The sequence below is a fragment of the Rhipicephalus microplus genome, chromosome 5, assembly GCF_043290135.1.
Source record: "Rhipicephalus microplus isolate Deutch F79 chromosome 5, USDA_Rmic, whole genome shotgun sequence".
NCBI lineage: Eukaryota > Metazoa > Arthropoda > Arachnida > Ixodida > Ixodidae > Rhipicephalus > Rhipicephalus microplus.
The window spans coordinates 123,586,296-123,601,215 of record NC_134704.1 but is presented as its reverse complement, the minus strand read 5'-3'; the positions used below and the strand labels follow the sequence as shown (position 1 = coordinate 123,601,215).

The window sequence follows — 14,920 nt, the reverse complement described above, 5'->3', positions numbered from 1 at the left end:
GCCGCCGCGCGCGGCTCGCCGCCGGTGTGTGCGCAATTCGATGCTTTGCGCAGACGATCAGTGGTGCCACGCACCGGAGCCGGCACCTCCCTCGCACTCGGCCGCGGCCGCGCGCGACTCGCCGCCGCTGATGTGCGCTTTCCAGAGGAGTGTCATCATAGCCTTGGTAGACATATGGATGCCGACGCGCACGCCTTCCCCGTGCAGTCGCCATCTGACACTGCGCTGGAGCCGCTTGACAGCGCCTCTGACTGGCGTTTGCCACTGTGGTATAGCCATGGAGAAGGAGAAGGCAAATGCTGCTCAACGGAGCAGTAGAGCGGAGAAGCTTAACTCATCGAGTCCCGAAGTAGTTGCCCGGCGAAATAAATATACATGTGCCACATGATACGTATACCGTGTGTGTGTCGTTGGAACAGCTGTAAGCTTGATATCTGGAAAGCTAAGAATAATCAGCTGAACATTTGCAAACGCTACGTATATCCTGGCATAGCTGAGCTAAGCCACTGCCATTTTCTTTTTGTTACAAGCCCGACTTCGCCTACTGGACTGGCGACCTCCCACCGCACGACTTGTGGAAGGTGACGAGAGCGACTAACCTCAAGAACTTCGTGACGACCACCGCGGCTATTGGCAAGCGGCTTCCGGGACTCACGGTCTACCCGGTTGTCGGAAACCACGAATCTGTTCCCCCGAACATGTAAGCCAAACTCCCAAGAATGGAATAAGTACTAGACGGACCATGAGACTGTGTGAAAAGGAACATATATGAACCAGTGGCAAAACAAGATTTGAACGACAAATTTTGCTTAATTTGTCAAATCAATTTTGTAGAAGAATGAGAACTGCAATCGGGTTGGTGAGATTTTTCCCTTTGAAGAGGTTGCTGTCCTGCAAAGTAGTAGTAATAATAATAATAATAATAATAATATTATTATTATTATTATTATTATTATTATTATTATTATTATTATTATTATTATTATTATTATTATTATTATTATTATTATTATTATTATTATTATTATTATTATTATTATTATTATTATTATTATTATTATTATTATTATTATTATTATTATTATTACAAAGCACGGCGTTTTTTTCTTTAAGCGCACTGAAAAAAAATTAATGAACGTGCTATAGCAAACCTGCCCCCCCCCCCCTCCTAATGCGTCAACGTTACGGAATGCAAAAAAGCATTTGCTCACCAAGCCCAAAATAGACACTTAACAAGGCAAACAAAGAGTGATGGACTTCAAACAAGCTGTGTTATTTGGATGTTTTCTAGTGAAAACCTGTGATGCAATGGGAAGTATTGACATTCCCTCGGAAAAGGCTTCCGTAAAGCAATCATTTTTGTTTGTTTATTTGTTTGTTTATTAATACTGTCAACCCCAGCTGGGGTTTTTACAGGAGTGGAAAACAAATGAAAGAAATGGTCATGAAATACGTTACAAAATAGAGACATACAGCGAACACAGGTATTTACACTAAAAGACAAAGTTAAACACAGGCATGTGCACTTGCATTCTGCGCATAGAAAACAACAATTAACAAAGCGAGAGGCAATATACATTGACATCGTGAATTATGACGCATCTATTTCGGAGAAAATAAGCGATTCTAAAGCTGCAGAAAACGCCGTGATAGAGGAAGACATCGCGACTTTGTTTGGTAGTTCATTCCATTCTTTAATTGCCCTCGGAAAGAAGCTGTATTTAAATGCGTCGTTTCGGGTGGCTGGTGGCTGTATATATAAAGTGTGTTTGTGTCTAGAGCGCGGATCTGGAGAAATTTCAAAGAAATCTAATGAGTTGATTTTAACCTGACTACGAATAATGAGGAATAGGAATTTCAAACGGTCATACTTAGTTCTAAGTTCTAAGGCTTGTAGGTTTGCACGGTTGCAAAGATCGGAAGCAGAGTGCATACGTTGATATTTATTGAATATAAACCTGGCAGCCATTCTTTGAACTTTCTCCAGTTTATGTAGGTTAGTGGTGGTATGAGGGTCCCATACTATTTTACAATATTCAATTATTGGGCGTACTAGCATTTTGTACGCAAGACTTTTTACTTCGGGTGTTGCGTCATGTAACCTGCGCCTCAGACCCCATAGAGTTTTGTTTGCCTTTCTACAGGTGACGTCTACGTGAGTATTCCACCTCAAATCTGGAGTGAATATTAGCCCTAAATATTTATATTCTGTTACCCTTTTTAGATCGTGGGAACCAATATTGTAATTATATTTGAGAGGTACCTTTTTTCTTGTTATGCTCATGCAAACTGATTTTACGGGGTTTAGAACCATCTGCCATTCATTACACCATAGTAAAATTTTGTTTAAGTTGTTGTTCAGGTCTACCTGGTCTCTCAGGGATGTGATCTTGTTATATATAACGCAGTCATCTGCAAACAATCTCACGGGAACAGACAAATCTGAGGGCAGGTCATTTATAAAAATAAGAAATAAAAGAGGCCCCAGAACACTGCCTTGAGGCACACCGGATATAACGGGTCTGGACTTCGATTTAATTTTATTTATTTCTACGTACTGTGTACGAGAATGGAGGTAAGAAATGAACCACTGAGTAATATTTGAGTTTCTGAATATTTCATTTACTTTTAGTAAGAGTTTGGGATGCGAGACCTTATCGAAGGCTTTGGCGAAATCTAAGAATATTAGATCAATCTGTTCCCGTCGATTAATTGCCTGCGCAAAATCGTGAACTGTAACAACAAGCTGCGTTACTGTAGATAATCCCCTTCGAAAGCCGTGTTGCACAGGTGATAATAAATTGTGAGTGTCTAAATAATTAGAGAGATGCTTACACAGTATATGCTCAAGCAGTTTGGAGCAGGTACTCGTAAGAGAGATAGGCCTGTAGTTACCCACTTCTGAAGTGTTCCCACTTTTGTGAACTGGTATTATTTTAGCTTCTTTCCAGGCTACAGGAAATGAGGCTTGATTAATTGAAGTTTGAAAGATTATAGTAAGATACTTTGCGACCCATTGAGCATATCTATATAGAAACTCGTTCGGAATGCCGTCTGGACCAGCGGATTTCTTAATGTCAATGTGTAGAAGAAGGTTTCCCAATATTCAAAGGTTTGAACATAAAATGATATTGATAAAATGTTTCGGCAATAAAGCACACCTCAAGAACGTGGTGAGATATTCAATGTAAATAAGATTCTTACTAAAGCGCTCCCTCTCTGCCGGTAAACTCTATCAATTCGATTTATCCGAACTAATGTACGTCATAGTACAGATAAAGAGTGTCAAAAAACTATTACGCGGTGTCCTGCCACGTATTAAGTCTCCGCCTTATTTACGGGACACGTTATGTCAAATGCGATTAATACATATACTACAAAGCGAAGCGATACGGAAGGGACGCCTTCGTTAGTACGGGCTCAGGTATATATATATATATATATATATATATATATATATATATATATATATATATATATATATATATGTATGTGTGTGTGTGTGTAGAGAGAGAGGGGGGGGGGGTTTGCACGCAGAAAACTAACAACACAGTAAAGTTTGCCAACATCACCATGCATGTAATGTAATACTCAAGTATTCAACCATGGTTCCTTGTTTTTAAAGTACAGCACTACACAGCTAGACTTGCTGTTTTATTATACTAGCTGCTGGTTCATCTGGTGTATACTTGTTAGGATATACAACGAAGGAGAAAAAAAAGGAAAGAAAACCTATTGTTCTGCGACTAATTGCACCATATACTTTCTAGCGCTTAATTTCAAAAGGTTAGAAAGCACTAGTGCCATAGGAAAGGCACGTTTTTTTTTTTCTATGAGGCCATCACTATAGTCCTTGGAATACGTTAATTGTAAATAGCATTGCATCACATTTATCGCTGCACAATATTTCGTGTTAAACATTTAAATTTAGTAATGTCCCCGGCCGTGGTTGTCCTATTTTGATGGAAGTGTCATGCAAAAGGCTCACAGACTATGTGATGTCAGCGCACGTTAAGAAACTTCAGGTTTCCTAAATTTCCCGAGCGCTCCCCTACGGCGTTTTTCGTACTCCTATTGTGGTTTTGGCACGTGAACTCTCAGAAATTAGTATTAACAGAAGCTCCGTAAAGCGGGTAACATTCATTCTCACCTATGCTCGCAATCTCTTTCGTAGCATAGATGTGCCTTTTATTATTAGAACGTCTTCATCGGTAATAATTCCGCTCAATGATGAGAAAGCCGGGCATTCATCGCTTAAGCGCAGTGGCATTTTTAAAAGGGTAGTAATGGTCTGTCTTTTGGAAAGTATTCTTCATAAATGCGATGATACGCGTAAACGGGGCCTTGCAAATACTTCTTCAGCATGCATGGACAGAAAACGCTGCTGACCGATATTCGAGGATCCTGAGAACACGCGAGCTAAAAACTATAGTGCAGCGTGAAGTCTGGAACATGCAAATAATTCTGACAGTCACCACAAAATAGTTCCCTTTTCATCAGACAATCCATGCTATAAACACTAGTTACCTCGCCATGGACCCAAAGTACCCTGCCACAGGATGATTTTTAGCCTCGCGGGTTGCGCAAAATAGATAACATGGCCGCTGCAGGATTCCGCCATGTGCCCGCTCGCTCACTCGCCAATAATTCGATAAAGAAGAAAAAGAATAAAGCCTAAGATCGCAATGCGACCTGACGGACGGATGCGCTTTCTTGCGCATTTGTCATCCCCACTGCCTGCGTAGCATTCAGCTCGCCCGCTATAGTACGAAAAGAGAAAGTTTTTGAAGCGAGCGATGAATCGCCGTAAATTCGCTCGTAGCTAACGTATTCTAAAAAGTTGGAAGGAGGGGGGCAGTCGGTTTATGAGTCAACAAGTTTTTCTTTTAGTGAAGCCATTGAATTACTACTTAGAAAAGTGTCACAGGGCCTCATCAGTTTATTATACGATAAGAAAACAGGAAATAATGCAACGTCGCATAATGGTGGCGAGTTGACTACTCTCACCTTGCCAGTTTTTTTTTCTTTTCTGCAGGTTGTGTAGTAGATGCTTTGAGAGCAACGTGAGGCAATCTACATTCGAAAATCCCGGCGCTTGCAGGTTCCCCGAGAGTGGCCACTCTGACGCGCAGATCGCCGAGAAGTCGAAGTGGCTGTACAACACCTTAGCCGACGACTGGAAGGTCTGGCTTCCAGAAGACGCCGTCGGCACCGTCAGAAGGTAGGCGTCTCAGGAGAGTGATCACCCGCATAGTTCGTCGCTCAAGTGGTCGCGTTTATCTTCGGGCTGTACAGTATGGTCACCAAGCGGCCATGATTCGACGGTGGGTACACCTGCTTTATCACTCAAGTCACTTGTCGTGAGCCATGGACCAACGCCTCGACTATTTTATCAATGCCAGCCAGATGCACCCAACCCAGCAGTTGACCACCTTCTCCTCTAGCCCTTTCCTGCTCTCGCCCATCGCCTACCCTTCGTGAGTGCTTTGCAGTCATGGTTAAGAGAGCCCATCATGCAGTGCCTCACGACGGAAATCATACGAAGTAATTTTTTGTTCAGTTGTGTACAGATCCGTGGGCCGTCGTCTTCAATTCCTGGTGTTCGCTATGTTGGCGGTCACGCTGGCTCTGTAAAAGATACAGCGTTTTGAAATAGCGTGTCGCCGTTTGTGGCGCTATGCGAGTAACCAATGGCGAAGCGTAACTGCCACGCTACTACATGCGCTGCGCCATGATAAGCTGGTGGCATTGCTTCGAGCCCCCAAAAAAGGAGCACGAAGAAACAAGTTTGACAGATGTACAATATCGGAGTGGAGAAAAGATGTATCACATCTCCAGGGGAAAGCACTCGGAAGCACGTGTGGCATAAGCAGCGCGACTCCTCATATAGCGCCTCATCACGACCACTCCCTGAACTAAGGCGGACCGAAGGCTACCATTGATAAGTGCACCTGGCATTGAAAGAAATAAAGGGGGCGTTGCGTGAGCGACAAGAAGGAAGAGAATGGAGTCGACGAGCTGTACCGTGATCAAATAAATCTGGATCATTCGTTGCGCCGACATTCTTGGGGGCTGCCTGGACTCAAGTGGGTACCATGATCATACTACACCGAGTTAGCTTCAATTCATCCTGTAACGTAAAGCTGCAGATTGGAACTCGTGTTGACGATAAGGCGTAAGTCCGTCAAAGTTCAGCAACAACGGAGTGTCCTAGCTAATTGCGTCTATGGCATCGCATTGTGTTGCCTAATGTACATGTATAAAAACAGGACACTTTTTTTTTACCGTAAATGCACGTACTTTCAACATGAGTGTTTGTATACAAAGCCTTGTTGAATCCTTTACGGGTCACGCTGCGCTGCGGCGCATATCGCAATCGATTACAGAATAGCCATCGTCTTCATTAAAGAAAATAACATCTTCACCTTTAGGCGAATATATCACATCTATGATATATTATGGCCACTTGATATTATTATGGTATTATTATTATTATTGATATTATTATGGCCACCAGTGGGCAACAATCTGGTTCAGCTAGATAAATTTCACTTCTGAAGAACTCAACAGATTAAGCAATGGCGATTAGCTTGCTTTGTTAGCGGGAAAGCATAGCAAAGCGAGAAAAAGGGCACAACAGGCCTGTTTTAGTTTTCTGTGAAAGCTGCTTGCAATATTAATCGAATAAGTTTCTAGGTTAAGGGTGTTGGGACATCCGTTCGTAGATCTTCATTGGTGACGAGTGTTGCCAGTCACGGGACACATAAAATACCGCACATTCATTCCTTTTCTTGATTTCGTGATTGCGTTTCAATTCACACCGGTCAAGGACGTTTTCAACATTCTTCTTTACCGATTTACACTAGTAGTATTCATAGTACACACTCAGAAATTTTTCACAATACGTTTTTTTAATGGGCTGCATTACGCGGAAGAACCCTTCTTTGAGCAGTCGCGAACGCGAAACTACAAAGTTAGAGATTACGTCAGCATTTTAGTTGCCACACATCAAAATAATGGAGCATTTAGGAAAGCTGCTTCACCCACACCAAATACTTTTTTTCTTTTTTTATTGCGACAATGACTTGCCTTAAGGCAAAATATTTTTTTGTTAAATGTGTGCTGTTAGGCCGGTGTTATGTATGAAGTGAAGTAGTGTCTTGTAGAATCTGTTTTCATGTATCCAGCGGTTGTAACTGGCTGTGTCGCTGTAGCGAAAGCTGGCTTGAGCGAGGTGACGGGTGTGTTCTGGCTGCAACCCTTTACATGTCCATAAAAGGTGTTATGCATCTGCTTACATCGCTGGAGTGGGACAGTACGGACACGTATCAACAACTCGCAAATGTGACCCGTTCAATGATATTATAACGGCCGGTGTAAGGGCCACCTCTGCCCGAAGCCTCCTAAGCACAACTTCCTCCGCCCTAGTGAGGTGAGGGGGGAGAGAGCAGACACACGGTGGAATGAGAGCAAGTGTATCCTGCCGGAGAACATTTTTACGGGTATGGAGTAAGTTTAGGGGCTGAGGTGGAAGGGGAATGGCTGGAAGGTCTATGTCTGGAGGGCAGTGCGCCTGCTGGTCAGCGGCAATGTTGTGTGGGTTCGTTGCATGGCCTTGAATCCTATGTACTTTTACGAAAGTAGCCGTATTATGTTTCAGCGTATGAATTGCCTCGCTGATCTCCATCGCCTTGTGTACTTTCTTGAGCTTCTTAATAGTTCCTAAGGAATCAGTGTATATGTCAATCTGCTTAATTGTGGGCAGCTTAGAAGTAGCATCCTGGATTGCGCCGTGGATGTCTTGAAGTTCCATCTCAAGAGGAGTGGCTTCCGCAGATAGATCCGGAGTGGCTCAGTGGTTAACGCCTCGCTTTCATGCTTCTTTTTCATTTACTCTGTTTCCGTGCATTCTATACACACGCTGTCACTCGTGTATGGCTGAACATGTACGGCTTCTGGAACATAAAGAGGCACGGCTTTCTTATACTTTTTACAAAAACTGTAATGTAAGTTCCCACGTGCACTTACATGACACGCTTTTTACGCCGAACCGCGCTACAAGCCGTCTCTCGAACACCTTCAGCCTTCAACAATTGCACAGCTCTACGAAATGTTTAAAAGCCTTTTATTTTTTTGATGGTAGTCATTGCGAAACGGAAAAGTTTATCTGACCTTGCAGTAATGGTATACGTCACTCCATCAAGTTTTGAAAGGTATTACCAATGTTTTCAGTGCGTATGCATAGCGCCTTTTGGTTTTTCGTTTTCTTTACATTGAATGCATATTTGTTCCTGTACTGTGTATTTTGACTGTTTTAGCATTTCATGAGCCTCACTCTCTTCTAAATATTGCTCTTATTGTACTTATTATTGGTTGTTAAACGATTCCTTTCTTACGTGTGCTCCACCGTCATTTATTACCCCAACAGGGGGCTTTTAAGAGTTAATAGGTAATTATGATGATTATGATAATCTAATTTATTAAAATATTCATTGGATGCGTATCCTGAACCTGCAGTGTACACTTAAAAAGAGCAACATAGCACAGCGGTTTCAGAAAAGTTACGTGGTCTCAAGCGTATTTTATTACAAGGCGAAAGCCACCTTGATCTTTTTTTAATACTTTTTGCCCATCAATCGCAATTATCCCCCTTTCCCTCGTAAGGTACAAAAGCTGTCTGCACCTCACGTGGCGTTGCACTTCATCTAGAATCGGCCTACCTTGACAAGGCGGCGATGTCTCGTGGTGACGTGATAGGTACGCCATAGTGACGTCACTAGTTAAGGTTACCTGTAAATGCATCACGACGGCACGGACAGCATCATCTGTGAACAAATGACTTTTGGGGCCGTTTGGTTTGATGTAACGCTACCAACGGTCATTTTTTCTATTTTCATGAGGTCTACAAGGCATTCTAAGGAAGCGCTCTGGACTTGTAGGCACATAACGTGAGCGGAATAGCGCAATCATAGACACCAGGGCGAGGAAAGTACTTGTGTCGTTTTACCTTGTGTCCCCCTGCCTCTGAGTTTGGGCTATTTCACTAATAGTTGGGAATATTCTTTTTTCGAGGTGTTATTCTTCGGAAATGCACCTGTGAACTCTACTATAAAGTTCGATGTTTTTTGGTGAGCAGCAGGCTAGAAACAAAGCTCCTTCAAAAGGACAGTGGTTAAGGCTAGTTGGACTAACATAGTAACTGATTGGGAAACAAACTGAGAGTTAAAATTAAGACACGATCACAGTGAAAATCAAGACACGGGGACGGCCACTACCACCGGCTATTTCTTTCATTCGACACACCCTCCGATAAAAAGGGGGGATGCGGGGAATTAGTCTACTGAGATTCTTATTATATTTTCGCAACGTTTTTTTTTTCAATTAGGAAATCACGTTGCATTATCACAGCGAAACGATTCGCACGCTGCTGTCTTACCATTACTGTAAACGATCTCTTCACTTCTATACCAGTGTAGGGTACTACGTCACGAAGCCAACGAAGGGCCTACGAGTGATATCGCTCAACACAAACTACTGCTACATTTTCAACTTGTAAGTACATGCTGAAATAATGTATTTTTTAAGTAAACGACTGCCGTGTAGAATGTGATATGCAAACTGTGCACTGACAGGCGTTCTAGTCCTGCCAAGCTAAGGAAAATAATTTGCTCTTGTGGCGCAACTGATTAAGCAACGCCAAAAAATTAGGCTGAAGGATCGGGTAGCGGGTTACATAGTTCAAATCAACTAGAAAGTCTTTGTAAGGTGAAGGTTGTACGGCTTTGAAACTCCTCTTCATGAAAGTTTTCCATGCATTACAATAATCGAGCCTCATGACGCAAAGCCGATATGAAACACTTAGCGAGAGTGCTAGAAACTGCCCCTGATGGTGCTAGAAACACATGAGAATGCGGCATTTCTAAATCTTTTGTTAAGTCACCCCGACATTTCTATGAAGCAGGAACGACACTAGAACGAGTGACCTGGCACTTGTCACTACAAGATTAAGCTACTTGTACACTCATTGAAACAACTGGTAACCCCGATATTGCAATGTCGACCCTATACTCGTATATGAATTAGAAGTAAAACAAATGGATATTATGAGAGAGGTATCTGTTCTATTTGAGGTTATACTTTTATGTAGTTATGCAAGCGTTTCAAGCATCTGCATCACTTTTCTGTTGGTGACTGGTCCATGGCCGCATCATGGCCTATCCACCGCTTGTAATTGTGGGACGTTAAACCACACATATCTATATCAATCATCCACAGCTGGCTCTTCGTGAATTCGACTGACCCTGGAAACCAGCTGCACTGGTTGGTGGATCAGCTACTTGATGCCGAACGCGTCGGCGACAAGGTTTGTGTTTCTTGATTCTTGTTAGTACTTTTTTGCGCGGTTAGTGCATTGTTTGTTGGTGTAACTTGCGAGCGTGGTTAAATAAAAGACATATTGGTACCGCCGATTCTAATCTGCCAGCCTTAACCTTCCCACCTCCATCCAATTATTAACCAGTGGTTCAAAAACCTTGCCTAAAACTGCCCATGCGGTAGCCGGTTCAACATAATCCATGGCCTGTTCAACAGAAGAGGAAGATATATAACAGCTGCATCTTACTGGTACTTACCTATGGAGTCGAACTGTGGAGGTTTATGAAGAGGGTTCTACTTAAATAGAAGACAATGAAGCGAACAATAGAAATTGAGGGTAATTGACTAGATTCCCAGAGAAGGCAAGCGGGTGATGGGTAGACAGAGAGTTAGGTGGGCAGATGAGATTAGGAAGTTTGCGGGTATGAAGTGGCCGCAGCAAGCACAGGACCGAGTTGACTGGCGGAACATGGGAGGGGACTTTGCCCTGCAGTGGGCGTAGTCAGGCTGACTACGAAGATGCCTTATAGCGACATGGTGGCTCGCACGCTGAAAAAATATGTGGACGGGCCTCTGCGAGAAGAGAGCGTACTCGAGAAAGCGGCCACTTCGCGTTACGCTTCTGAAGCGCTCCCTGCCGCGCACGACTGCAAGATTTGCCTGAGCAGTTCACAGCAGGGTCTGTTTATATACGCATTTTTCTACCAAGCACAATAGCTTGTTCATAACCTCTTTAAGGACAGCACGTAAGGGCAACGTTGCTTTATTTATTTTATTTATTTATTTATTTATTTATTTATTTATTTATTTATTTATTTATTTATTTATTTATTTATTACACATACGTTTAAGGCCCGAAGACACTACATACAAGATATCTTGTACAACCAACTTGAAATCTCGGTCATCCATTACGTATTATCTATAGCGTCTTGAAGATTTCCGCTGCGATGTGCATAAACGATATGCATTAATCACTATGGCAATGTTGGTCGTGTAAGCTGTGTTCTCGGGAAATGCGGTACCAAAGAATGGCAGAACAAGACGCATCGATGCAATATCACTCAGGAAAGAAAATCTGAAGGATCGTTCGCACGACAAGGATATTTGTGCTCATGATTGCCACACTCTGTGTGCTTGTGTACGTAAACGTTCAGTGTCGAAAAAATTCGATATCCTTCAAGAACTATTCAAATGAACTGCACTAAGATATTAAGAAGTCCGGGGGAGCCTCACGCGGATTGAACGAAACACGGTGACCGATCACCTCCGTGACTGAACACACAGTCTGGAGTATGCACTGTGCAAATGTTCTCCGAAGGTGGCGCCGCCTGCCATTCACCTCATGACGTCTGTCTGTGGTGTGCCCTCATTGGTTCAAACTTGTGTGCGTCCGCCATTTAGGAAGAAGTGCCGCGAACTTACAAAGCTGTGTACGAATATATGTAAAGTAGCCACTAAAGCACCCGCTATAAACATTTGCCACAGCAGTCAATGGAATACCGGCTGAACTATTTATTTTATACGAACAGCATAAATCCCTCACTTCGCTTTGTCAACCTTCTAGGTTCACTTGATCGGGCACATACCACCTGGCTTATCTGATTGCCTTGAAACTTGGAGCGCCATGTTTCACAAAATTGTCGAAAGGTGATGGCATACAAATTTTGTTTTCTTTGATTTCAAGTTCGTAACTTAAAGGCTGTTTGGACAGATGTGCATAACCCGGTGCACGGCATATGCATGCGCTTGTTGCGAATCACAAGTGGCCAAAAATATACAAAATGCATATTCCGAATTGATGGGACTTGAAGGCACATGACACAAATAAAATCAGACAATGTCTCTCACGTTATAAAGATCGCTAATTCACTAGCAAATTGTTTATATGTGAATAAATTGCAAGCAAAATAAGACACAAAAACGAAGGCATTTGTTCATGATAAAGCCGTTGCAAATGTTTTTCCCTTAAGGGCTGGTTGGGTGGCATCCCCAGTGAATATGTCACCGATGACGACGGGATATTCCGGCAAGCATCCTTGACAACCTATTTTGCATTCAGGCTAAATGAAGATTTCGGAAACAGCGACTTACAGCGTCTAAAACTTGACAGGCTGAACGTAAAGGGGCGCTAAAATCAGGGTGTGCAAATGAACATTTCACAAGTATTGGCACTAAGCAGAAAAAAACTAATACTTTAATAGAACGATGGAAACTGTCTAATCACCCGTTTAGCAGACCAGTGTATAACTTTTAAATTGAACTTTTACACCTTGCTACGTTGCTTCGAGGACTAAAATAATTATTTTAGCCTAACTAAGCAATTAAACAGACTAAATAAAATAGCGTAGTTTACACCATGCAACAATCAGCAGCATAGAGTTAGTTGCACCGTATGGGTCCGTATATTTTTAAACTCTGGCTAGAGTTAGCTAACGTACCCTGTATAACAAGGCCATAATAAACTCAACAGAAAACTCCTAACAGGTATATGGCACAGAAATGTGACAAACCTTAATATACACGACTTTTACACTACAATGAAGATAACAATATAAAAATGAATTAATCAATTAGCAAATAAATGCATATATACACGTACGATATCAATACACACAGCTGTTTTTCGACGAACTCTATACTACAATATCAAATATTAAACAATGAATAACTAAAAAAACAAAAAATGTGCATAACCTGCGCATTGCACTACTGGCCCACCCAGATCCAAGTGGTCATATTTAAAGCATATCGGTCAAATTTTTCAGATTTGTGCCTTTTGCGTCTTTATCAACATTCTGTACCTTTCTGTTGCTTTTATCAAAATTCTGTAGCTTACTGTAACTTCCAGCATCGTTCTGTGGCTTTCTGCACTTTTTATCAAAATTATGGGGCTCTCTCTTCCTTCCATCAAGATTCGGTGGCTCTGTGTAAATTTCACTGGCATTATTTGGCTTTCTGAGCATCAATCCTAAATTCTAGGGCTTTCTATGCCATTCATAAAAATTTTGTGGCTTTCTGTACTTTTCATCAAAGTTCTGGCTTTTTGTTCCTTTCATCAATGTGCTGTGGCCTCCAGTGCCTACAATCGAAGTTCTGTGGCTTCCTGCACCTTTCATCAAAGTTCTATGGTTTCCTGTATATTTCATCAAAGTTATGTGGCCTACTGTACCTTTAATCGAAGTTATGTGGCCTCATGCACCTTTCATCCAAGTTCTGTGGCCTCCTGTATCTTTCATCCAAATTATGTGGCCTCCTGTACCTTTCATCAATGTTTTGTGGCCTTTTGTATCTTTCATCTAAGTTCTATGACCTCCTGTACCTTTCATCAAAGTTCTGTAACCTCCTATACCTTTCATCAAAGTACTGTAATTTTATGTATCTTTCATTATCTTTTGTGGCTTCTTGCACCTTTCATGGAAATTCTGTGGTGTTCCGTACCTTTCATCGAAATTCTGTGCTTTTCTGTGACTTGCATGAAATTTCTGTCTCTTTCTGTACCTTTCATCAAGGTTCCGTTGCTTTCAGTACCTTCAATAAAACGTTTGTGGCTTTCTGCATCTTTTGTCAAAAATGTACTGGATTTTCTGTAATTTCACAAGATTCTATGGCTTTCTCTGGCTTTCATCAAGAATTTGTGGCTCCCTGTACCTTTAGTCGAAATTCTGTGCCTTTCTGTACCTTGCATCAAAATCTTATGGCTTTTTGCACCTGTCACCAAAATTTTGTGTGACCTCTGAATATGTGCTACACATCTTCGCTGGTCATTCGCCTTCACAAAGTGGAATTTTCGACATATTTTTTTTTATTCCGAACGCATAACGCAGGTTTTCAGACACAGTGGTCGGCCAGTTCTACGGTCACACGCATTACGACGAGGCGATCGTGTACTACTCCTCCGCCAAACGGTCACGGCCTTTCGGACTCGCTTTCGTCGCTCCTAGCGTCACCACATACTCCTTTCTAAACCCCGCTTACCGGATGTACGACGTCGACTCGGATTCCAAGGTGACCGCTCAACCGCACATAAAAACATGGTAACGGCAATGACACAGGAAGTAAGAATACATCATGTATTCGTTTGTTATTTTCTTGAGGCAATATTTTCGTTTTATTTTATTTCTGACAAATAACGCGCGAGTTTCATTTAAAATGCTTTCATGCGAGTTCGGAACATCGTAATCAAACATTTATAAAATGTTCGCACGCAAGCCGCGGCTTAGGAACATTGTAAATTATACAGCAACAATGGTTTGTGTACTCGTGTTATAAATTTTGCGCAATTTAAACGGCATGGTTATAAGCTCCGTATAATTTTGACCACCGAAGGTTCTCGTGCGCTGATGTTGTACGCTACAAGGACCTCTAAAGAATAATCACGGAATTTCTTTACCATAACTGAGATTTGCTGAACAAACATTTTAATGGACATTCTAAAGTATTCTGACACTCCATGGGCTTCTACCACAAAACGTTTTTCTGTTTGAATTCTCTGATTTTATAGCAAGCTACAGAACGCTCGATAACGCACTAATAGTGTCTTTAA

The 14,920-nt window shown here is 42.0% G+C and overlaps 1 protein-coding gene across 1 annotated transcript in view; it reads left to right on the top strand.

Moving 5' to 3' along the window:
* LOC142817562 (sphingomyelin phosphodiesterase-like) overlaps positions 1 to 14,920 on the top strand; it is a 39,608-nt gene that overhangs the window by 16,424 nt on the left and 8,264 nt on the right. Inside the window, exons 7-12 of the mRNA XM_075894604.1 lie at positions 531 to 700; positions 5,102 to 5,221; positions 9,472 to 9,552; positions 10,276 to 10,363; positions 11,942 to 12,024; positions 14,202 to 14,382. Of these exons, the coding sequence (XP_075750719.1) occupies positions 531 to 700; positions 5,102 to 5,221; positions 9,472 to 9,552; positions 10,276 to 10,363; positions 11,942 to 12,024; positions 14,202 to 14,382 (723 nt within the window). The remainder of the gene's footprint in view (positions 1 to 530; positions 701 to 5,101; positions 5,222 to 9,471; positions 9,553 to 10,275; positions 10,364 to 11,941; positions 12,025 to 14,201; positions 14,383 to 14,920) is intronic.